The 26,405-nt window shown below is 32.8% G+C and overlaps 1 protein-coding gene across 4 annotated transcripts in view; it reads left to right on the top strand.

Moving 5' to 3' along the window:
- Fstl5 (follistatin like 5) overlaps positions 1 to 26,405 on the top strand; it is a 762,470-nt gene that overhangs the window by 391,902 nt on the left and 344,163 nt on the right. For all 4 annotated transcript variants that reach the window (XM_048813586.1, XM_048813584.1, XM_048813585.1 and 1 more), the window contains exon 6: positions 10,587 to 10,707. In XM_048813586.1, the coding sequence (XP_048669543.1) occupies positions 10,587 to 10,707 (121 nt within the window). The remainder of the gene's footprint in view (positions 1 to 10,586; positions 10,708 to 26,405) is intronic.

The raw sequence follows: 26,405 nt of genomic DNA, 5'->3' as shown, positions 1-26,405 counted from the left end.
ATATATATATATATATATATATATATATATATATATCCAAATCAGAATGTGCATATCAGTCATACTCAAGCATTTATCATTTATTTATCATGAAAACATTAAGTATCTTTTCTTCCAGTTCTTTGGAAATATAGATTACATTGTCATTCTCTGTGTGCAAAGGCACATCAGATCTCATCTCTCCCTTCTTACTGTGACTTAGGACTTACTGACTAACCTTTCCCCACCCGTCCTTCTTCCCTACTCTTCTCTGCCTCTGTTAACTGATATTCTAAGTTCAATTTTAATGAAATCAACTTTTGTATATTCTACCTATGATTGAGATCATGCACTTTCTGGTCCTGTCTTATTTCACTTAATAAGTTATCTTCTAGTTCCAACCAAGTCAGGACAAGTGGCAGGGTTTTATGCTTTCTATGGGTGAATAGGATTTCATTGTGGTCATGCACCGCATTTTCTTCATTAATTAGCTGGGCATATAGATTGATTACATTTCTTGACTGTTAAATAGTTCTGCAATGAACACAAGTGTGTAGGAATCTCTTTGACATACTAATGTCATTTCCTTTGAATATGTATCCACTAGTGGGACTGCTACATCATGTATAGAAGTATTTTTATTTTTTGAGGAAATTTCATACTGTTTTCTATAATGGCTCATTTACATTTTCTATAATGTACTCATTTACATTCCCACCCCTGGTGTGTAAAGATTTCCTTTCCCCTTATCTTTACCAGTACTTTTTGACTTTTTGATAGTAGTCATTCTAAATGGATTGTGGAGATTTTTCATTGTGGTTTTGATTGTATTCCTTCATGATTAATGCTGTTGAGCTTTTTTCATATACCTGTTGACCATTGGATGTCTTCTTTTGATTAATGTCTTTTATCAATTTTGTTCATTTATTAATTGGGTTCTTTGGATTTTTTGCCACTGTATTGTTTGGGTACCTTACATAATCTGAATATTAATTCCTTCTCAAATATATGGTTTGAAAATATTTTCTCTTATTCTATTCATTGTATCATTTTGGGTTATTTTCTTTGCAGTGTAGAAATTTTTTACTTTAATAAAATCCAATTTGTCTTTTTTGATTGTTTGTTCCTGTGCTCTTGGGATTTTAACAAAAAATTCTTTACCATTTCAATATCATGAAGTATGTCCCCACTGTTTTAGGTCTTTCATCTGTTTGGAGTTCATTTTTGGATATGTGAGCGATAAGGAACTATTTTTATCCACATATAGACATCTAATTTTCCCTGCACCATTTATTGAAGAGACTGTCTTTTCTTCTATGCATGTTTATAGGAACTTGTCAGAGATCATTTACTTGTGTATATGGGGTTTACTTCTAGGCTCTCTACCCTGTTCCTTTGGTGTATGTGTCTGCTTTTATGCCAATATCATGTTGTTTTGATTACTTGTATGTTCAGGTTAGATTTCTTACTTTTTATTGCTTTGTTTGCTATTGTTTTTATGGTTTCATGTGAATTGTAGAATTTTTTTTTCTTTTTCAGTTTTGTAAAGATGTCATTGGTATCTGAATAGGAATTGCCTTGAACCTGTAGATTACTTTAAGTATTAATTTTAAAATATTGAGTATTCCAATCTATAAATATGGATGTTTTCCAATTTTTAGCATTATATTCAATTTATTTTATCAATATTTTATACTTTTAATTGTAGAGATTTTATACGTCTTTGGTTTTAATATTTTTCTTCAGTATTTTTTATTTCTAGCTACTGCAAATGGTGATTGCTTTGTTGAGTTCTGTTTCCAAAAATTTGCTCTTGGTGTACTGAAATGCAATTGGTTTTTGTATGCTAGTCTTATATCGTGAAACCTTGCAGAATTTATTCATTATTTCCAATTTTTTTTTGGTTGAAACTTCAGGATTTTCTTTATGTAAGTTCATGTATGCAAAGAGAGAAAGTTGGCTCCTTTCTTTCCAATTTGAGTAACCTTGATTTCTTTCTCCTGATAATTTGGATGTATCTATTATATAATATTATTATATAATCTGAATTGTTCTGGCTAGAACTTGTATTACTCTGTTGAATAAAAGTAGTGAAAGTGGGCACTTTTATTACATTCCTTACTTAGAGAATATATTTTCAGATTTTTCCTGTTCAGTGGGATGTTACCAATGGGCTTGTTTTAAATGGCCTTTTTCACATTGAGGTAATTTCCCAGTATACCTCATTTTTTTTAGAGTTTTTATTATAAAGTGATTTTGAATTGTATCCATTTTTCCTGCATCTTTGAGATGAGCTTATGGTGGTTGTCCTTTATTGTTGTGGTATATCATGTTTAAGGATATGTCTATGTTGGACCATCTTTAAATTCCTGGGATGATTCCCACTTGATCAAGGTGAATAATTTTCTCAATGTGTAATTAGATTAACATTTTTTTTAGTATTTTGTTGAGGGTTTTTGCCAAAGGTACTTATAAGAAGTATTGTCCTATAGCTTGCTTGCTTTTTTAAAAAATCTCTTTGTGGTATCACAATAACACTTGCCTCATAGAATGAGTTTGTAGAATTCCCTTTTCTTTAGTTTTTTGGAATAATATGAGACGTGTTCATTTTAGTTCCTTAAATGTTTAGTAGAATTCAGCAATAGATTTTTTTTGATGGAAGACTTTTTATTACTGATAAATCTTATTGTTATACATCTGCTCAGCTTTTTTATTTCCTCATGATTCTGTTGTGATATGGTGTATGTGTCCAGGAGTTTGTCCATTTCTTCCAGGTTATAAACCTTGTTGGGTTATAGTTGTTCTTAAAAGGCTTTGATTATCCTTTGAATTTTGGAGGAGTTAGGTTCAATGTGTCATTATTCATCTGGTATCTTATTTATTAGTGTTTTCTCCCTTTATTCTTCTTAGTTAATTTAATGGTTTCTCTGTTTTATTTAACTTTTTGAAAAATCAGCTCTTCATTTCATTGATATTTTGTGTTGTGTTTTATTTCTGTTCTGATTATATTATTTCATTCCTTATACTAATTTAGGGTTGGGTTTGTTCTTGGTTTTCTATTTTCATGAGGTTTAATAATGGTTTATTTACATGAGGTCTTTTGGCTTTTTGGATGTGGGCACCGATCCCTACAAAAGGTACTAACAAGTATCCCTTTTGCTTCATGGCAGAGATTTGGATATTGTGTGTTTCCACTCTCATTTGTCTCAAGAATTTTTAAAATAATCGATTGGTTGTTCATGAGTATGTTGTGTATTTCCATGTAATTGTCTACTTTCTGAGTTTTCTTTTTCTTTTATTATTCTTAGGTTTTTGTTGTTGTTTGTTTGTGTTATTGGGCATTGAACCCAGGCACTTACACATGTTAAACAAATGCTCTGGCTTTGAAATTCATCTCAGAACTTTTTAAAATTTTGTTTTAGAGGCAGGGCCATGAGGCAGAGTCTTCCTAAGCTTTCTAGGCTGGTGTTGAACTTCAGTGCTCCTGCCTCAGTCTCCCAGGTAGCTGGGATTACAGGCCTGTGCAACCATGCTTGACTGATATCTGGTTTTATTGCATTGTGGTACACTTTATATAATTTCCATTTTTAAAAAATCTATTGGTCCTTCTTTTCTGACCTACCATATGATCTATCCTGGAGAATGGCCCATGTTCTGTTGTGAATATATATTTATTCTGCAGCTGTTGGATAGAATAGATGTCTGTTTGGTCTAGGATCTCTTTTTACTATGTGGTTTCCTACTTGACTTTTAGTCTGGACGATCTGCCCAATCTTGAAGTTCTCAACTGTGATTATATTGGTGCTCTCTCTCTCTCTCCCTTTAGGTCTAGTAAACTTTTACTACTGCTATTTTCTTATTTTCTATAATTTTTTGCAGTTATTTTTTCTTCCTCATTAATAGTCTTCCTTTGTTATTAAATGGTTTTTCTTTAGAAGTATATTTTAATTCCTTTTGTGATAATTTGGATGTATCTATTACATATTTTTGCCTTGTGATTACCATGAGGCCTGAAATAGCTATCTTTTGATTATAATAAGCTATTTTAAAATTAACCTTGATGTGAAAGACAAGAAAATAAATAAAAAGGAAATAATATGAACAAAAACCTTTACACTTGCCCTCTATTTCTGCCCACTGTTTGAATTTTGATGTTGCAATTCACATCTTTTTGTATTGCCTATTACATACAACTAGGCAACAAACAACATGTTAATATAGCAATTATATTTCTAATTATTTGGGATTTTAGTATTCATAGAAAATATATAAAATATTTTGGCACCACATTTACAATATTAGAGCATTGTGAATTTGTATAGTTACTAGGACCAGTATGAGTTTTATGCCTTCTTGTGTTTTCTTCTTAGTCATTATCATCTTATTTTTCAGTTTTTAGAACTTCCATTAGCATATGGGGACATCACCTATAACTGCCAGTTTATCTCAGTGTGACTATCTCATAGCACTATCTCTTTGCCTCTAAGGTGATGGTATGAAGACTGCAGTCAGGCAATTTGAAACACTCTTTTGTGTTACTTGTATATTTTCTATTGCTGCTTTCAGAATTTTCTTAGTCTTTGACCTTTAAGAGTTCAAATATAATATGTCTTAGGTAGACATAAAGAATGAGTTAAAATCTGGTGTTCTTTGCCTTACTTTACCTGGCTATTTTCATCCTTCTGTAGGGAAGTTTATTCCAATAATTCAAATATTTGTTCTTTTCATCCTGCCCCACAGTTTCTGTGAGCTTCCTTCATTCCTTTTCATTCTTCTTTCCTTTTTTAAAAAATTTTTTCTTCTCCAATTGTGTTTTTAAGTAACCTGTCTTCCAAGCTTACTTAGTCTTTCTTCAGTTTGATTGATTCTGATATGGACACCTTCTTTCATGTTTTTCATTTCACTTAGTGTACTTTTTAGCTTCAGAATTTCTGCTTCATGTTTTAGAATTATTTCTCTTGTTCTTCTGATATATTACAAGATTGTGTCTTTTCCTTTTCTTAAAGTTTATTGAGTTTCCTTAAAATAGCTATTTTAAATTGAGAGTTTTTACATAACAATTGCTTTATGGTTGGTTTTAGGTGTCTTATTTCTTAGGTGATATCCTGATTTCTAGAAATTTTTGATGTTTGTTGATGTACATTGATGTATGTGCATTGAACAATTAGGTATGTATTTTAGTCTACATAATTTCTCTTAGTTTTTACCTGTCTTTCTAGAAATTCTAAGCAGGATGTCTATCATTTTCTCTGAACCTGTGTTAACCTCTGTACAAAACAGCAGTACATGGTCCCCTAAGTTCAGTTTTGCTGCAAGACTATTATTGATGTGTTGTCACTGTTTCAGAATTTGATAGTACCTAAAACCCAAGTTTGTTTCAAATTTGCAGCTGTTATGTTGTTTAGGACAGATTGAAAGAGTGAGTAAAAAGGGAAGTTGGTCCTAGTAAGTATCCAACTGTGACCATTGTTGATGCAGATTTTACATCCAAAGTCACTAGGTTGTGGTCAGATACTGCAGAGTTCTACTCAGCACTGAGCCTTACAATAGAAGGTTGGTTCTAGACTCGAAAGCAATTAGTTGTGCCTACTTCCTGGTTTTTCCTCCAATCACACACTAACTCTTTCCATGGTGTGCATCCTGGAGTTGGAAGGGGAATGGAGTGTGCAATCCCCTTGTCACTGAAGTCATTGTAATGCTAGGTTGTGCCCAGATCCCACCGATCTTTAAGAGCAGCACAGCACAAGAGAAGGACCAAAGTCTACACTGCCATGACATTCCAGGTATTGATAAATAGTTGTGGTCTGAGACTCCTTTAGTAAATCAGACATGACATAGGCCAGAATACACATCTCTACCACCAGGGCTTCAGGTCTCTGTCTGTTACCAAGGTAAATCTAGAAGCTCTTTTCTCAGACACTGGCTTGGATTCATTTAGCTCTGCCCTGTGTTGGATTTCCTCCTAACATGTTGAACACTGAGTTCCAAGATAAAGTTCTAGACTTATATTCCTCTCTATTACACACAATAGATAGTGCGTTTCTCCAAAGTGTTCTCCCAAGTTCAGAAAAGGAATCAGTCTTATGGTGGAGTCAATTTTCTGACCACCAAAATTCATGATTGGCATGGTTATATGTGAAGCTTATAGTTGCAGGTCCTTTACAGTCTTAAAGGTATACCTTAGGCCTATACCACAGCTGGTAGAAATTTCAGCTGATTTGGCTGAAATAGGAATCCTTCCCATTGTGGTGTAAATCTCCATCTGGCCAAAGGGCTAGTCCAAAGGCTTCATATATAAGAACTGGCCTGTTTTTCCTCCTGGTGTTATAGTTCACTATGTGGGCCTGGAAAGGAGTTTTGAGGCAAAAATTCTGTTTACTTACCTACCCTATCCTTCAGTGCATGGGATCATTTTCTGTGCTGTGACATCCAAACTCAGGAGAGAAATAGTAGAGTCAGTCCCTTGACTGCCAATGCTAACTTGAGTCAGAGTCTATGGTGCTCTGCACAGTACTGGATTTCTCAGTGCCAGCTTGGTACTGAGTTCTGAGTCTAATGCCTGCTCTTTATTCCCTTTCTCTTTCCCATGTCCAAGGCATTTTTCTTCATTTCATGTTATTTGGAGTTGGGCGAGGTTAATGTGGTTAAGTCTTTCCTTTCTGAGTGTTTCTTTGCTTATGATTATGCCAAAATCAGTTGCCATTTTGTCTTATCTGGTTGTGTTAACTTTTGTGAATGATTTATTTTCTTTACCATTTTTTGTTATTGTTGTTGGTATGAACAGTTGCTTAAATTGGGAGAACTTTCCTTGGTGGTCTTATTCCACAATTTGCTTTGCCCCTCCCCACTGGACACAGTTTTTTTGTATATCTTCTTGCCTTCTGTGTTTTCAGAGCCTGGGACAGCGACTGGCATGTAGTAAGGAGTAAAAAATGATATCTTATATAGATGGTTGACCAAATGATTGAAGGAGAATGGAAAGGAGAATACTTTATCTTGGGGAGAGATAGTTGGGTTTTGTTCTTGTTGTTTATTTTGGGATGGAAAGAATACAGTCTCTAAGCATTGAGTCATCTCTGAGTTATGACAGTACTTATGCAACTTTGACAGCTCTGCAATATTGAAATTAAATATGCACCCTCTCTGGAATGCTGAGTGTTTGAGCTGTCCTGATGCAAAACATTCTGCTAATGCTTCAGCCTTGTCCTAACCTCCATGGAGTCAAAGAATCATGCAACCTGACATCAGGTCAGGAAAATAATGGATATTTTATTTTTTTTACCTTGAAGGAGTTTGGGATTATCTTCTCTATTTTACAATGTGCACTAAATGCAATTATGATTGGCCTCCTTGACTGAGGCATGATTAAAAATTATTTACATTTCAATAAATTCAGTGTATCTGGCTCTGTTATCAATTGTTACTTTAGAAAGAATACATGCATTTTGAGGATCCTCAAAATGAGAAGTTTTTGGAACCAGTGCCCAGATAATAAATGAAAGAAGTGCAGGAAGTTACCAAGGCCCTACAAATTTGGGTCGCTATGCCAAAGAGTTATATTACATACTGGAGAAGGAAATATACTAATATATTCCATCGTACTTTGTTCTCAACAGTCAGGCAAACACTTTACAGCTATCAAAACTCAAGCAAATTAAAGCAATTTTTCCATAATGATTAAAAGTTCACACAAACTCATTGAACTGGATACATTAAATATGTGCAGCATTTTGTGTGTATCAATTATATCTCAACAAAGTCATTTTAAAAGAAGGAAAATTCATAGGAAATTATCTCCTTCATTAGTATTACGGCAGACTATGCCAAAGCTTCCCATCAAGAAGCCAAATGAGGAAAATAGTTTCAGAAATTATGTTTTAAGTGAGTTGTTTCATTCACCAAATTTGGGATAAATGAACAAAAATAATCACTTGAAATATTAATGAATGAGAGAATGTATTACTCCTGTCTGTGCATGGACATGCTCCAGTATCGTTTTCCCAAAGCTTAATGAACAGGACCATGATCTCTGGGGTACATTGTGTTAGTTATCTTCTGATCATGCTAGCAAACACCTGATATAACCAACTCCTAAGGATGAAAGGTTTATTTTGGCTCACAGTTTCAGAGGTTTCAGCCCATGTTCCATTGGTCCATTGCTGTTGGAAGAGTATTGCAAGGCAGAGAACACATGATAGAATAATGCTGCTCACCTCATGGTGGTGGGGAAGCAAAAGAGGGAATCATTTAGGGGCTAACGTACTGTTATCCACTTCAAGGGAATACCCCAAATAACCCGATTTCTTTCTGCAAAGCCCCATCTCCTAATGTTCTACTACCTTGTAATAACACCATAAGCTAAAGACCAAACTTCAATAATGGGCCTTGGGGGTACTTTCAGGAACCACACTGTAGCACACATTCATCAAAATAGTATGCCCAGCTACAGCAGTACAATCATGACCAAATCAAGATCAAGATCAGAATAAGACCTAGTTAGACAATGCAAGATCCACCAATCAAGGAAGAATTTAGAGGTTTGTTCTCTTGGTTTAATGCATGAATTTAATTTGAGTAATACACTATTAGAGAAAACTATGAAGCAGCAAATGAGAAAAGCTTTTCCCCAACTCTCTATTTTATCCCCATTTATAAATAACTATGAAAATAAAGGCCACTAAAATATTAAAATACCTGACCAAATTCTGGTATCACTACATCTAATTATTACCACAGTTTCAGCACTGCAGATCTTTAGAAAGAGCAGAGTGAGGTAAGATCAAATATAATGGCCCCACTCCCAGTCCCCAGGAAAAGTCATTTTCTGTGATCTAACCAATAACAGATGGAGAATGACTGAAAGCTCTGCTGCTTTCTAAATAGAAAAGCAGGATTTTGTTTTCCCAATAGGCTTATTGGAGAGATGGCTTCAGTCATTAGTAGCTTTGCTAATTCTTCCAGTTGGACTATGTAAAAATATGTGGTTTAATACTCACCATCCACAGTATCTCTTTACAACGAGCATTAAACCTGAAAAACCTTTTGCATTTTTCCCCTATAAGGTAGAAAGTATCAGCCTAGTCAATAAAATTTTAATATCATATGCAAGAACAGAGAATTCAATTTGTATGGGTTCTATTTAGCAGTTTATCTGCTATCAGTACTAATAACAGCTTAAGGGACTCTAGTGACTCATATGCTGAGCCTTGTCCCCAAAGATTCCTTGACAGTTTGTGCACACTAAATGTGACTTGTGTAAACAAATTTTCAACATGGAAGTATTCCAAAAAGGGTTAAAAATTGTCTCACAACCATTAGAGCTTCTTCTGAAAAATGGCATCAGTAATTTTCTATTGATATTATAATGTCTGAAATGCTATGCTTTACCCAAGGAAATCATAACCCATTGTGATGCACAGCCACAACACACACAAAGTGGTGTCTGGAAGTCTGCAGTGAGTTATTTCAAGATGCTCATTCTACAAAGAATCATTCATTTTAATTTCAAATAATCACTTTTGAGTGTCTACTGTATGTTGTCTTAAACTTGATTTTTTTTTGTGCGTGTGGGTATGTGTGTGTGTTGGTGGGGGGGCCATATTCACATTCATTTTCTAATTAAAGAAAGGTCAAATAATTTGCCAGAATTTAGAGAGCTATTAAATGACATTGGCATGATCTGATTACAGAGGTGACTGACTTCAGAGACTTTTTTTTGACTACACAGAACCACCTTTAAAACAAAACAAAACAAAACAAAAATCCCATTATGATGCACATCTCCAAGCAATATGAATCACTGCCTCTATGTGGGAGAATATGAAAGACGGAAAGACCATGAACACAGCTATGCAGCTACCCACAATGAATAGAAATGTCTGAAAAGTCTAGGGAAGCTCTGTTATATGACAGGCAATAGTCAAAATCATCAGAGTATAAAAAAGTTACAGCCTCAGTTCATGGGACTGAGCACAGAATAGAAAGGCAGTTTGATGATTTTCTTCACCTACGCTTGGATAGATTTTCATCATCAATTGGTGCATTAATTCTATCTTGCTCCTGGAAACAGTCATTTGCTTAATAGCTCTTTTGTGACCAAGGGAGTCATGCACAGTCCCAAATGACTTAATGTCCAGCTGGGGAGGAGTTTAATACAGAGAAAAAAAAATCTAACTTTGTTTTCACAAAAAATATGAGGAAGAAAGTTGGCACAAACTGCCTTGCTATTTTGTTGAGAAAGAACACTGTTTTATTTTGACATAGGTCACCAAGACACAGGGTGTGATTTTTTTTGTGTGTTGGTATTTCCTTGAGTCAGTAAAAATGCACCAAAGTAAATGAGTGAAATACAAAATGTTCTGATTCATTGGGTCCTACTGTGAAACTTTTATACTAGAAAGTTTACAGAGAATTCTAAGTATGCATCTTAACTTTAAAACTTTGAAATGGTTTAAAATAAAATTTCAGTAATTGATAATGGATTTTTCATAGGTTGATTAATTTGCCCTACTACATATTTAGAGTGGTCTATGATGTGATTATTAATATAATTAATTCTATAGAAATGCAAGAGAGATATGAAAATATGGTTGTACTTTGTTTGTCAGGTGATAAAACAGGAAGAACTTGGCAAGGATCTTTTTGATTGTACTTTGTATGATCTACTGAAGTATGATGATTTTAACGATGACAAGCACCTGGCTCTTGAAGAATTTTATAGAGCATTCCGTGAGTACCAGATTCAATCTTTAATTTCTTTTTGTTCTTTTTCCTGTTGTTTTACACAATATGGTATGTTAGCCTGATCTTAGAGTACAAGCTGTTTCTTAAGAGAAGTGATATAATTGAGAGAATTTAAGTTTCTGGCTGTACTGACATAAAAGCTAAGGGACTTAGTAGCTGAAAAATGAACAGTTGGAAATAGTTGATAACCTTGGATACCACCAGTTCTTAGTGATTCCAGTTTAAGACACTGGGTAAACAATGTTGATTTCAAGATTATCTGGGAATAGGAGCAGCACTTGACCAATTGTCACCATATGTCAAAACAATTTATTTATACAGTGTCATATTTAAACTGCATTTAGAAACAAAATGTATTATCAGATTTGGTTTGTATGCATTTGAAGATATATTGCTCTTTAGAATTGCTTATTCTTTTATAAGAATAAAATATTATATTTACGTTAAAAAATTGGAATGATTTACATGTTTGTGTTGCTTAAATATGTCTTAAAGTTTTCTTTATGAAAAGGAGTTATGAAGATAGGTTGGATAACATGGATTTCTTATCAAGTTAGTCTTTAAAAATAATTCAAAGAGAAAGGATTAAGAAACAAACAAAACAAACAAACAAATATAAACCAAATAATCAGGAGCTTTATACTAGAGAAAGTAAAAAGAAAAGTAAATTAGCTAGTTGGTATTTGAAAGTCACCAAAGAAGCACAGTTAAACAGGAAGCAATTCAATCCAGCATCTGATATCAATATGAGATCTCTCTCCATTTCTTCCCCCGTCTCTTTCTCTCTCTCTCTCTCTCTCTCTCTCTCTCTCTCTCTCTCTCTCTCTCTTTCTCTCTCTCTTTCATATATATATATATATATATATATATATATATATATCACTATCTATATAGATATAGAGAGATATAGATATATAGATAGATAGAGATATAGATACATACACACATTTACACATCAACAATGGGTGCATATATATCTTTCCAAAAAGACATGAAGCAGGAAGTAGTATATGTATTTTGCCTTTGCTATCTGGCCTATCAAGTTGATTAATATTGTAAAGTTTAATCTACTACACTTAAAAATTCATATAAATGATTTCTTATCACATGATGAATTTCTATTTGAGTTTCTGTTAAAACATATTTTATGAATATTGATACCAATATAATAATCAAAATAATATATGAGAAATAGTTGATGGTTATAAAGTTTAAGACTAGGTATCAACATGCTCTTGGAATTTAATAAAATTGCATGTGTGCATTAAATTAGAAGACAGAATACAAGACAGGGTGACTCAGGAAATTGTTGGGCCTTTCATAGGATTTTATAAGACTAGAATATTTTTAAATAGCAAAAATAAAACAGTATGAGCCTCCTATGTTTATATAAGGAAATTAAAATACAGATTAAGAAATAAATTGATAAATTTATAAGCAAATCTTTGTCAAGCTAATAATGAAGTCCGTGTTTTTCACAATCATTGAACAATAGATGGAATTATTTTGTATGCTCAGGAAGGGAAAGGAGCAGAAAGAAAATATTATTGTTTATCAAGGAAAAAATTATGTACACATACAATACAAATGCTGTAGTATATATCATATAATAATATAACTCAAGATAGAAGGATTTAAATGTTATAGAAAGACCTACATAAAATATTGAGTTGAGAAAATAATCTTTAGTTTTGGGAATTAGGGTGTCATTATGGAGGGGGCAGCAATTGATTTAGTCCTCAGGATAAGTGGCTGTGAAATTTGGAAGATTAGTAAATGGTATTGGGCAGCAAGAACAGCAGATATGAAAAGTCAGGTGCCTGACATTCTGGGGCATTAAAAACAAAACAAAACAAAACAAACAACAACAACAACAAAAACTACTCCAAGTGCAATACAGTCCCAGTTTGAAGTTCTATTAAAATAGATAAATTATTTTTGTTATTTTATGACATATTTTGTTAAAATAGCAATATAATCTTTCAACTATTATTCTAACTTCACACCAAGGCAATACAAGAATTATAATTAATAATTATAATTCTGTACGTTTAAAGTGAATGTAGTGAATCTCCATATCATGTACAACCACAAGACTGGGATACTAATAAGATGTACTTCATGTTTGTTTAAATATCTCAATATATATACTCTACTGTCATGTATAACTGAAAATAACAACAACAACAACAAAACCAGTTAAAATCCATAACAAAAAGTGGAAATAACTTCCATGATATAGAGTTTATTCAGCATCAACAAGAGTATTAAATGAAAATTTGGTGAAAGATTTTTATTCAAAACAGAGTTATTAGTAGTGAAATAGTAAAAAAAAAAAACATAACAAATGTGGATAATATGTTAATTTCATGATAACAAGCAAAGTTTGAACAATGACTCCTGACCACATCAGTAAACAAGAATCTTGCCTAGAATGCTGCTGTTTTGTATCTTTCCTGGGGAGAAATGATACTATGTTTTGGGAAATGATTTGATGTTGACAAGGAAGTACACTGTTCTGATAAATTAAAATTTACAATTTCAAAATCATAAACAAATTGGTTGAATAAAGAAATAGTAAAGCAGAATATTACAAGAAACCAAAATCTGGTCATGGTGGCACACCACTGCAATCCCATAGATCCTAAAGCCTGAGGCAGGAGAATCACAAGGTTGAGGCCACCATGGGCAACTTATTGAGACCTTTCCCTTCAAAATCAAATGTGCTAAGGATGTAGCCCAGTGGTCGAGTACCCCTGACTTTAATCACCAGTACCACAAAAAAAAAAAGGAAGGAAGAAAAGAAAAACAACCCACTGATATTATAGGAATCTATGATTTAAATAGAAGAAAATTTATGTAAATTCATTAACTATTAGAAAGTATTGTAACTATAATTTTATGAAAATTATTACACTAAATGCAATGAATTTAATGAATATTTTAATGATTTTGTGATTGTTTTAAAGATATGTATGACATTAAAGGTTAAATTTGCAATATTCAGAGAAATAAAGAGATGTTAGGTAACAAATGTACTTGGCAATTAGCAATCATTGCTGGGTTTTATTTTGTTTCTAGATAATTGAGAGCAAATCCCATAAATGTTCATATAGTTATGTAGAGGACATATTTTTCTAAGCAATGTTACAGTTAATAGGGATATTTCAAAATTCCTGGTGGTTTCAACAAGTACAAGCTATATTCCAATTTCAGTGTTACAATGTTATTTAAATCAAGTAGAAAACTATGTAATATCCCCTTAGATATAAGGATTTTGACTTGTGTGGATTGTGTCTGCATTAGTGAATAGGTATTTTTACTGAAATATGAATTTTAAATACATCTCTATTTCTTTCTCTCCATCTGTAAAGATCCCTTGTAACTGAATACTTGGATTTTGTAAAGTTTAGCAACAGGTTTTATTTAAGAACATTATTTTAGAAAGCTACCCAATTCCAATATACTAACACATCATGAATCAAAAATATATAGCAATAATGAAAAGCAATCCATTAAAAATCATGTATTAAGTAAGTACCTTTGTATATAGAACATTGTGATAGTCAACCTAACTTAAAAGATAGGTGCCTTTCCCCCTAGGAATATGTAATTTCAAACAGATGATAAAAATGACATGCATGCTATGAATAAAATGTAAGCATTTTTTTCACATTTATGATGCATTCTTCCACATAATTCATAACATGAAGCATAGAGAATTTAGAAAGCACTAAGTGAATATCCTGAAGAACAAAATAAACACATGCAGATTAAGAATGCTTTTTATAATCCACTAGTTGTTTACTAGTAGATTCAGACTTCTTGAGTTAGTATATTGTTTTGTCTAACATAACATAAAAAAAGAAGTAAAGCATAGGTTGCAAACAGAAAAGAGTTAATGGTAAAAAAAAAAGGCACAATCAAGACTATTATTACATAATCACCATGTTATTATAATAATAAGGTTTTTTTTATAAAATATATTTTTTCTTTGTGTAGAAGACACATTAATTTAGTAATATCTTATAGACATTGAAAGGTCAATTATTCTTAACTTTTGCCAGGATTTTTGGCAATTACTAAAAATCTTATGAATTTTACTAAGATATTTTAAATAAATACTGAGGGTGAACATCAAGCACTTCATACCATGCCTAGTTTGATTATCAAAGCTGAATACCAATTTAATGAGATCCAATAAATAGTAAGTGAGGTCAATGACACAGTTTTTAATATTTAGAGGAAATACTAATTCTTCTGGTTAGGTGATACGTGCCCCTCACCCTGGCATTTTATTGTCATGAAATTTTTTTGAAAAGTGTGCACAACTTATATTAAAAAGTTTTTTTTTTTACAGAATTAAAAATGAATTATTTCAGCAAAATAGTGTTTTATTTTTTCCCACATGAAATTAGGGACTGGGTAAGATTGTTATCTGCATAAAGTACCAAATTTCTGATTTAAATCAATAGAGAAATGTAAGTGATTTTTGATCAGACAAGATGACTACACTAAATTGACAAATTTCCTTTCAGAAGTGATGCTCCAATAAATGTCTACATTTACTTATTTCTGGCAGTGAGACTCAATTAAGATAATGAAGTGATATTACATAATTATTGATTTTAGAAATGAATTGTTTTCACTTGGATTTTCTAGATAAATAGGAACTGTATAATTACCTATATGGATAAGGAATATTTGTTTTGGAAATGCTATTTATGTACCTTATTTCCTGAGTTCAATAATAAATGTCTTTGTGGTACTAAATCAAAATATTAAATGGAATTAGAAGTTTGGGTAATTTGTATAAATTCCCAAGTTCCTATTAAACTGTTATAAATTGTTATAAATTCCCTAGACCAGATGCATAAACTTTAGGACATGTAAGTATTTTAGAGTGTTCAGCTTTTAATGTCACACCTAAGTAAATCCCTATTATTTCAAAATGATCTTTATATGTAGAAAAATTCAAAAGAAGATGTATTTCTACTGAGCACAAAAATAGGTTATTGGAAGAATAATACATCAGCTGTGAACACTGTATTTACACTAATTGTATAATAGCTCTATTGCTTTCCTTTCTTAAAAAGAAGAGATAACTGAGATTTTAAAATTCTAAAATGTTAAAAAAACAAGCTACAGTTATTTAAAATCACATAATTATTCATAATTATATCCAAAATGTCAATGCTCTTTACATAAAACACTTCTTAGTAGAATATAGATTTGATAATCACATTATAAAAAAAGAAATTCATTTTTTCTAGGAAATCAAAATTTCTATAATAAAATGTTACTTGTTGGAACCATGTAATAAGCAGAGCAATAAGAAATGAATATTACATTAACCTTCATTGATATTAGATCATTAGTGGATGAATAAATCTTCTTGAGAAAAATAGCAGGTTTTAGTGAGCAAAATTAAGAATACTTCCATTAAAGGTTAAAGGTGATGGGGGCAAATCTAATGCAGAGATAGCAAAAATAGCAGGAGGTGACCATATCTGTAAAACATTTAATAAGCTCAATCATTTTGAATTGGTGAGTGGTTAGATGTAGATGTTAGAAAGAGGGTTAAATCAAGAGTATTGCCTGATTTCCTAGTATGCATATTAAACTGAACAGCGATGCTATTCATTATAAAGACACAAAAAAAGGTTTGGGAAAGGCATTGAAGTAAATGTGCACATACTGGCATATTAAAGAGAAAGATCTGACTGGAGAATATTGTGGCCCAAAACTCAAGTAGGAGACCTGGGCTAGCAATAGTGATATGGAGTACAAAGCTACAAATTGAATTGTGTTCCTCAAAGTGAGAATGTAAAGAGAGAAGAAATGAGCAAAAGCGTAGTTGGGTACTGTTTTAATGGGCTGCTAAGACAAAATATTATAGATTAGTTAGAGGATACAACAGAAATTTGTTTCTCACAGTTCCTAAGGCTGGGGTATCTAAAAAGGGAGGACAGGGGAGGGGAAGTTAACATAAGTCTCTTTCAAGGGCTGTCTTTCCAGGTTCTCAATATATGGCTGCCTTTTTATTGTATCCTGAGGTGGTAGAGAGGGAGAGAAAGCCCTCTGGTGTCTTTTTTCATAAGGACACTATTCCTATTGGATTAGGAACCACACTTATGTTCTCATTTAACTTTAATTAGCTCCTTACAGGATCTTGCTACACTTGCAGTCACATTGAGGGCTTATGCTTCAACATAGGAAGTTTGGACAGGAGGGAACACCATTCAGGATTTAGCAGGAATTTAAATTGAAAATTACATAGATTTGTAGGAAGCGAGTCAAAAGAGTGCACTATCATGAAGTTTCAATAGGGAGGAATTGACCAGCAATTTCCACAGCTAAGTCTACGATAAAAATATATACTTTTTCTTGGCTATTGAATTTTTCATTGAGGAAGTCATTGATAACTTTGGCCATTAGCACTTTTAGTAGAAATATAAGGATAGTAGCAAAAGTGATGCTGGTTGGGAGTCTGGATGTGACACAATCAAATGAACAATAATTTTGGATGAAGCAGCATATATAGGTGTCCATCAAGTTATGAATTATTTAGATAAAATTTAAAACAACTAAACCTCATGTATAGTCTTATAATTTTATATGATCATAGCCTTTGAGGGAGAAGAAAAGAGGACAGAGTAGAAACAACACAGGGGAAGAAGGTCATTTATGGTGCTGATAACTTCTTCTTCTTCTTCTTCTTTTTTAATTAATTTAACTTCAAGTGATTTCACACATCTTCAGTTTGTCATAATTTATGGATTTATACATTATGATTTTTCACTTTTACATATCTTTACTATATTTAACAACAGAGTTTATCAGGACAAGTAAACTAGTCTCTGGGGACAGTGTTCATATATTATCCCTGAAAGACAAAACACCTACATACAACTGCAAGAACCATGAAAAATTATAGGCTCTCTCTGATTTGGGAAACATGTTAGATTATGTTAGATGTTAATACAGTACTTACCAAATACCCCAGACACAGATATTTGCAATGTGAAAACCTGCAGGAACTTTAATTAACTGAAAAATTTAAGGAATAATTCTTATACTACAGAATTGAATTATATAACTAATAATGCACATTTTGTCTTCTGATTATAACTTACTATGTTAAGAGTCTATAGAAATTGCCTGACCATTTTGGTAAATACCACAGTACTGTTTGCACCATTGGCCTGTGGGTAGTTTCCACTTTGTTACTGCTGCTCTGTGAGAAAAGACTGTTCAAAATAATTGCTGAGGTCCAGCCTACAAACATGCATTACAAAAGAATAATTTCTTGCTTTGAAACAAAATAATTTTATACACTAACTGTTAATAGAAAGGAAGCAAGAGAGGCAGTACCAAAATTTAAGAAAGAAAAAAAGTGTTAGATTCTTTCCATTTGAGATGGCCCAGTTCTCTGCCTAGTCTCTGACTTTCCATTGTTAAAATGACCTTTATCTGCTGTCACAGTTCTGCCCCTACATTTCTCATTATACCTATAGCCACTGGCATTCTCCACACACTTATCTTTCAATGGCAAATTCTGCCTACTGATCTAATTATATATAATTCTAAAAGGAAATATGATTAGACATTTCAGCTTCTCTTTTATTTCCAGTGAAACATTTATATTTAGTTCTTAATGTACTTGCTCTTTTGTCAAACAAATATAGAGTAGGTATTTTTTAAGACTCAAAGTAAAATTGAAATAAAAACAATAAACTGGGAATCAACCAATCACTCTTGTTTTCTGCACTGTAACATGTCTTGTCAATCATAACAGTGCATCTGACTTAATCTACTTCCTACTGATCACAGCATAATATTCTGCAGTATGATCTGCCTTAGGCTTTTGTTTTCAGACTCTTAAATCATTTTTGTAAATCACTGTTACTTTGGCTTTAATAACCCCATGTTCTTTATGTCAATTACTCAAAGACTCCTTGAACTGAATCTTGTATAGCCCTGTTGTGTGGTCCTGATTCTATCTGGATGGCATCTTCCTGCCAGAATGTGTAAGCCACCTAATTGCCATGTGGTCTTGTTTCTATTTCCCCAACAACTTCTGTTTCTTGGCTGTACTGTACAGGACACCAGCGACACTGTTGCCTCCAACTGATCTCTTTGGGAATTACAATTGCTATAGTGTGGCACAAAGATTTAGCTTTATTTTGTTTAATTAAAAAAATTTAATTTTACAAATGTATGTGTTCAAAGTTATTAATTGATACATTGTATACAGTGGGCAATGATGAAATCAGGGTAATTAACATTTCTTTTTCTTTAAACATTTTAAAAAACACACATTAAATAATTGTACTTTTTTATGGCACAGTACAATATTTCAATGTAAATATATGTCCTGATCAAATCAGGGTAATTAATGGTTCCACCTTATTATCATTACTTTGTGTTTGGAGACTTTAAGCTCCTCTCTTTTTGTTATTTAAAATCTATATAGTAGATTTTTGTTAACTATAGTTACCCTATTGTGCTGTAGAACACTGGAACTTATTATTTCTATGTAACTGTGTTTTGATATCCTTTATCCATTTCACTCCATTCCCCCTCCCCACCACTTTTCTCAGGCTTTAAAAATTATGTTATGTATTCTAATTGACTTTGGAATTTGAGATCACTAGGCTAAGTAGAATATGTCAGATATAAAAAGAAAATACTGCATCTTCTTTCTTAGATTTATTTTAAAGTATCTCAAATTTCCAAAAGGCATTTCTACTAAAGGAGTTTAATTTTTAATGAACAATTATTTCTTAACAGTTAAAAAACCACTTGAATATACTATGTCATGTTTGTACTAGTTTTCTGAGTCTTCTTCTCCTGGTTTTTCTGAGAGAATGAATTATGTTTACATTTTTCAGGTATAAGGTTTTTTTTTTTAATGAGAATTTGTTCTGCCCAGTGATCTTTCAGGGAGGCCTTTAAGATTAATATTATTATGAAATATAAATTCAAAACTTTTTCAATATATGAGATTATACATGTTTAAGAAATTTTAATACTTTTAAAGAAATTGAAATCGAAGATAATACTTAAAAACACAGTTGCATAAAATTTGAAATATATTGTTTCATTGCTTTTTAAGCTGCTACTGATCTCCTCCCTCATTAAAGCAATCTTTTATCTCTACCAATTTCAAAAAGTTACATGCACATAATCATGTGATAATATAAGTATTATAGTATAATGTAATATATAATGTGCTAATATATGTACTAATATATTATCTATGTATTCTCAGGCTCTCTCTATGCAATACACATATTTATTCTACATAAAAGGATACTTCTTTTTAAAATAAATCAAAGGTCTAGAGTTTTAAGTAAGTGATAGACTGCTTACCTAACATTCATGAAATCCTGGGATGTAATCCTAGCACCAAAAAATCAAAACCAAACAAAACAAAAAATTGAAAAAAAAAAGAGTTCCATAATACAATATATAATACCACCATATTCTAATATTTCTCAAATATTGTGTTATCTATAATCATTTAAATAGCATATATCCTGTACACACCAAGTTTTAAAATATTTTTCTGAGTTTTTAAATAATTTTTCTGTATTAACCAATGATTAATTTGTTGTTGCTTACATAAAAAAGGAAAATGCACCAATCATATAAGTGTTCTAGTGCAAGACCCTATTCAATCAGGGAGTAAAGTCACTCTCACTCTTGAGTTATTTTAGTCCAAAGGTTAGCAGTGAAACAATATTTAGGGAACTTGTTCAACCTTAAATGCCACAGGGACTAATATTTTTATATTCATTTTTTCTGAAATACTAAAAGTAGCTTCTGACTTTTGTTACCTCTGAGAACCCTAGAGAAATTAATATAAACACTCAACATAACCTAATAATTATTTAATACTTCTAAAAATACTGACATGTTTGCAATGCATCAGAATGGCTACAATGAAGATAAATATATGTACACTTATGTTAGTGTTCAACAGGGTGTGTGGCAAGTACATAAACACACTTACAGAATTCAGGGCATGTTACTTTGATGGCAGTTCCTTTTATAGATATTTTAAAGCCAGTAACAAGAGACCACCTACACCAGCCTGCACGGAACCCAGGCTCACAGGAGGCCCAGGTCCACCCCTCCATTTGTGGGGCAGACACCTTCCAGAACCTAGCCTCTGGTGCAGGATTGCCCCTTCTGACCAGCGCACTACTGCAAGAACCAAGGCCAAGCCCAGATCTGCCTACCTAGGTCCAGGGTAGGTCTGAGTTCACCCCCAACACATTTAGGAGCCTAAGTCTAACTTCCTTCTTGGGACACTGCAATCATCGCCATAGCCTTCCCCACACAGCAGCCCCTAATTTTTTGACAGTAGACAGGGCCTAGAAGCAGCTACATCTCAGAGCATGCATCCCAAAGGTAGTGTGAGGCCCACCCTTTCAGCCCCATCTCTGTAACACATTGCTTCCATCTTGGGACACCTTAACTATTATCTCGAGTTACCTCGGCTATTGCTGCCACAACCTTTAGATGCAGTAAAATACATTGAGGGGCACCTACAGAGTCTGGAAGCCCAACATCAAAGTGAGGTGCAGACAATCTACATGGTTACTATAAGAATATAAAGAAACTGTAATATCTCAGATCCATGCTCCAAGAAAGGAAGACACATGAAAAAACATGGGAGGAAAATGGACCTAATAAGCCAGGATACTATAATAACTGAACCCAGGGACAGCAAAGTTGATGAAATGACAGAGAAGGAGTTCAGAAGGTTCATAATTAAAATGATCTGTGAATTAAAGAATGACCTAAGTGAGCAAATACATGCAAAAATTGATCATGCCAACAAAAAGATAAGAGAGCAAACACAGGTAGCAAAAGATTACTTCAAGAGAGAGATAGAGACTCTGAAAAAAAAAGTCAGAAATCATTGAAATGAAAGATACAATAAACCAAATAAAAACTCAACAAAAAGCATAAACAACAGACTAGATTACTTGGAAGAAAGAACGTTGAGGACAAAGTATACAATCTGGAAAATAAAGTTGATCACGCAGAGATGATAGTAAGAAGCATGAACAGAACATCCAAGAATTATGGGACAGCATCAAAAGACCAAATCTAAGAGTTATGAGATAGGGGAAGGAACAGAGTTTCAAACAAAAAAAAAAAAAATGAACAATCTTCTCAATGAGATAATATCAGAAAATTTCCCAACATGAAGAATGAATTGGAAAACCAAATACAAGAGGATTACAAGACACCAAATGTACAAAAGTACAATAGATCTACACCAAGTCACATTATAATGAAAATGCCTAGCATACAGAATAAGGATAGAATCTTAAAAGCCATAAGAGAGAGGAATCAGATCACATATAGGGGGAGACCAATTCATATCTCAGTAGGTTTTTCAACCTGGACCCTCAAATTCAGAGGATCGTGGAACAACATATACCAAGCTCTGGAAGAAAATGGAGGCCAACCAAGAATCTTATATCCAACAAAACTAAGCTTTATATTTGATGATGAAATAAAAACTTTCCATGAAAAACAAAAATTAAAAGAATTTACAAATAGAAAGCCTGCACTACAGAACATCCACAGCAAAATATTGCAAGAAGAGGAAATAAAAAACAATGATGAAAACCAGCTGAGGGAGGTATTATACTAAAGGAAAATCTAATCAGAGGAGAAACCAAGTCTTGTTAAATACCAAAAATATTTGACTAAGAATACAAATCATGTCTCAATAATAATTCTGAATGTTAATGGCCTAAAATCACCAATTAAAAGACATAGACTAGCAGATTGGATCCCCCCCACCAAAAAAAGACCCAACAATATACTGCCTCCAAGGAACTCATAGGAAAAGACATCCACAGACAGAAGGTGAAGGGTTGGGAAAAATTATACCACTCACATGGACTGCGGAAGCAAGCAGGGGTTTCCATCCTCATATCAAATAAAGTAGACTTCAAACTAAAGTCAATCAAAAAGGATAAATAAGGACACTACATACTGCTCAAGGGAACCATACACCAACAAGACTTAGCAGTTATAAATATATATGTCCCAAACAATAGAGCATATATGTTTATCAAACACACTCTTCTCAAGTTCAAGAGTCAAATAGACCACAACACAATAATTTGAGTGACTTTAACACACCTCTTTTATCAATAGATAGATCTTCCAAACAAAAGCTAGACAAAGAAAATATAGAAATGAATAATATAATCAATAACTTAGACTTAATTGACATATATAGAATATTTCATCCTTCAATGAGAGAATACACTTTCTTCTCAGCAGCACATGGATCCTTCTCTAAAATAGACAATATACTATGTCACAAAGCAACTCTTAGCAAATACAAAAAACTAGAGATACTACCCTGAATTCTATCAGATCATAATGCAATGAAATTAGAAATCAATAATAAAATAATAAATAAAATCCACTCCAATGCCTGGAGACTAAATAATATGCTACTGAATGGACAATTGGTTGCAGAAGACATCAAGGAAGAGATTAAAATATTTTTAGAGGTGAATGAGATCACAGATACAACATATCAAAATCTATGGGACACTGTGAAAGCAGTTCTAAGAGGAAAGTTCATTGCAGGGAGATCATTATTTAAAAGAAGAAAAAGTCAACAAGTAAATGACTTGACATTACATCTCAAAGCCCTAATAAAAGAAGAACAAATCAACACCAAAAGAAGTAGAAGACAGGAAATCATTAAAATCAGAGCTGAAATCAAAGAAATTGGAAGAAAAGAAACAATTGAAAAAATTGACAAAACAAACAGTTGGTTCTTTGAAAAAATAAATAAAATTGGCAGACCCTTAGCCATGCTAATGAACAGAAGGAGAGAGAAAACTAAAATTACTAACATACATGATGAAAAAGGAAATATCACAATAGACACTTCAGAAATACAGAAGATAATTAGAAATTATTTTGAAAACTTGTACTCCAAAATATAGAAAATATAGAAGGCATTGACAAATTTCTAGAGTCTTATATTTTTCCCAAATTAAATCAGGATGATATACACAATTTAAACAGATCAATTTCAAGTGATGAAATAGAACACCATCATAAGTCTATCAACCAAGAAAAGCCCAGGATCAGATAACACAGACGAGTTCTACCAGAACTTTAAAGATGAACTATTACCATACTCTTCAATTTGTTTCAGGAAGTAGAAAAAGTGGGAGCACTTCCAAACTCATTCTATGAGGCCAATATCACCCTGATTCAAAACGCTGGCAAAAAAACAAAAAACAAAACAAAACAAAACAAACAAACAAAAAAAACATCAAAAAAAGAAAACTACAGATCAATACCTCTAATGAACATAGATGCAAAAATTCTCAATAAAATTCTGGCAAATCGGATACAAAAACATATCCAAAAGATCATACAACACGATTAAGTGGGATTCATCCCAGGGATGCACAGTTGGTTCAACATACAGAAATCAATAAAGGTAATTCATCATATCAACAGACTTAAAGATAAGAATCATATTATCATCTCAATAGACGCAGAAAAAGCATTTGACAAAATACAGCACCCCTTCATGTCCAAAACACTAGAAAAATTAAGGATAACAGTAACATATCTCAACATCATAAACACTATCTATGCTAAGTCCCAGGTCAACATCATTCTAAATGGAGAAAAAATTGAAGGCATTCCCTCTAAAACTTGGAACAAGACAAGGATACCCTCTTTCACCACTTCTATTTAACATAGTTCTTGAAACACTGACCCTAGCAATTACACAGATGGAAGAAATTAAAGGGATACACATAAGAAAAGAAGAACTCAAATTGGCACTATTTGCTGATGATAGATTCTATACCTAGAAGACCCTAAAAGTTCCACCTGAAAACTTCTAGAACTAGTAAAAGAATTCAGCAAAGTAACAGGATATAAAATCAACACCCATAAATCAAAGGCATTTCTGTATATCAGTGACAAATCCACAGAAAGTGAAATGAAGAAAACTACCCCATTTATGATAGCCTCAAAAAATAGAATAAAATACTTGGGAATCAACTCAATGAAAGAGTTGAAAGATCTATATAATGAAAATTACAGAACCCTAAAGAAATAAGTAAAAGAAAACCTTAGAAGATGGAAAAATATACCTTCCTCTTGGATAGGCAGAATTAATATTATCAAAATGACCATAGTTCCAAAATCACTATACAGATTTAATGCAATTCCAATCAAAATTCCAATGACATTTCTCATAGAAATAGAAAAAGCAATCATGAAATTCATCTGGAAAAGTAAGAGACCCAGAGTAGCTAAAGCAAATTTAGCAAGAAGAGTGAAACATGTGGCATCACTATACCAGATCTTAAGCTATACTAAAGAGTATTAGTAATAAAAATAGCATGGTATTGGCAGCAAAACAGACTGGTAGATCAATGGTACAGAATAGAGGACACAAGAGACTAACCACAAAATTACAATTATCTTATATAAGACAAAGTTGCTAAAAACATGCATTGGAGAAAAGATAACAGCTTCAACAAATTGTGCTGGGAAAACTGGAAATCCATATGCAACAAAATGAAATTAAATCTCTATCTCTCACCATGCACAAACTCAACACAAAATGGATCAAGGACCTATGAATTAAACCAGAGACTCTCCATCTAAGAAGAAAAAGTAGACTTTAATCTTTATCATGTGGGATTAGGCCCCAAATTTCTTAAAAAGACTCTTATAGTGCAATAATTAAAACCAAGAATCAATAAATGGGATGGATTCAAACTAATAAGTTTCTTCTCAGCAAAAGAAACTATCTGTGAGGTGAGCAGAGTGCCAAATCCTGGGAGCAAAATTTTACCCCCCAACATCAGATATATAATCTCTAGGGTATATAAAGAACATAAAAAACTAAGCACCAAAAAAACAAATAACCCAATCAATAAATGGGCCAGGGACCTGAACAGACACTTCTCAGAAGAGGATATACAATCAATCAACAAATATATGAAAAAATGTTCATCATCTCTAACAATTTGAGAAATGCAAATCAAAACTACTCTAAGATATCATGTCACTCCAATCAGAATGGCAGCTATTATGAAGACAAATAACAATAAGTGTTGGTGAGGATGTGGGGGAAAAACTGTATGCTCACACATTGCTGGTGGGACTGCAAATTGGTGAAGCCATTATGGAAAGAAGTATGGAGATCTTTGGTAATCTGGGAATGGAACCACCATTTGACCTAGTGATCCCTCTACTTGGTCTATACCAAAAGGACTTAAAATCAATATACTACAGGGATACTGCCACATCAATGTTTATAGCAGCACAATTCACAATAGCTAAACTATGAAACCAACCTAGATGCCCTTCAGTAGATGAATGGATAAAAAAATGTGGCATATATACACAGTGGAATATTACTCAGCAATAAAAGAGAATAAAATCATAGTATTTGCAGGTAAATGGATGGAGTTAGGGAAAATAATGTTAAGTGAAGTTAGCCAATCCCAAAAAACCAAATGCCAAATGTTTTCTCTGATATAAGGAGGCTGATTCAGGGTGGGATAGGAAGTGGGAACATGGGAGGAATAGACAAACTCTAGATAGGGCAGAGGGGTTGGAGGGGAAGGGAAGGGGCATGGGGTTATTAATGA

Source organism: Marmota marmota, unplaced genomic scaffold (assembly GCF_001458135.2).
Source record: "Marmota marmota marmota unplaced genomic scaffold, marMar, whole genome shotgun sequence".
Taxonomy (NCBI): domain Eukaryota; kingdom Metazoa; phylum Chordata; class Mammalia; order Rodentia; family Sciuridae; genus Marmota; species Marmota marmota.
The sequence above is the reverse complement of the archived record's forward strand: the minus strand, read 5'-3'. Positions and strand labels throughout refer to the sequence as shown.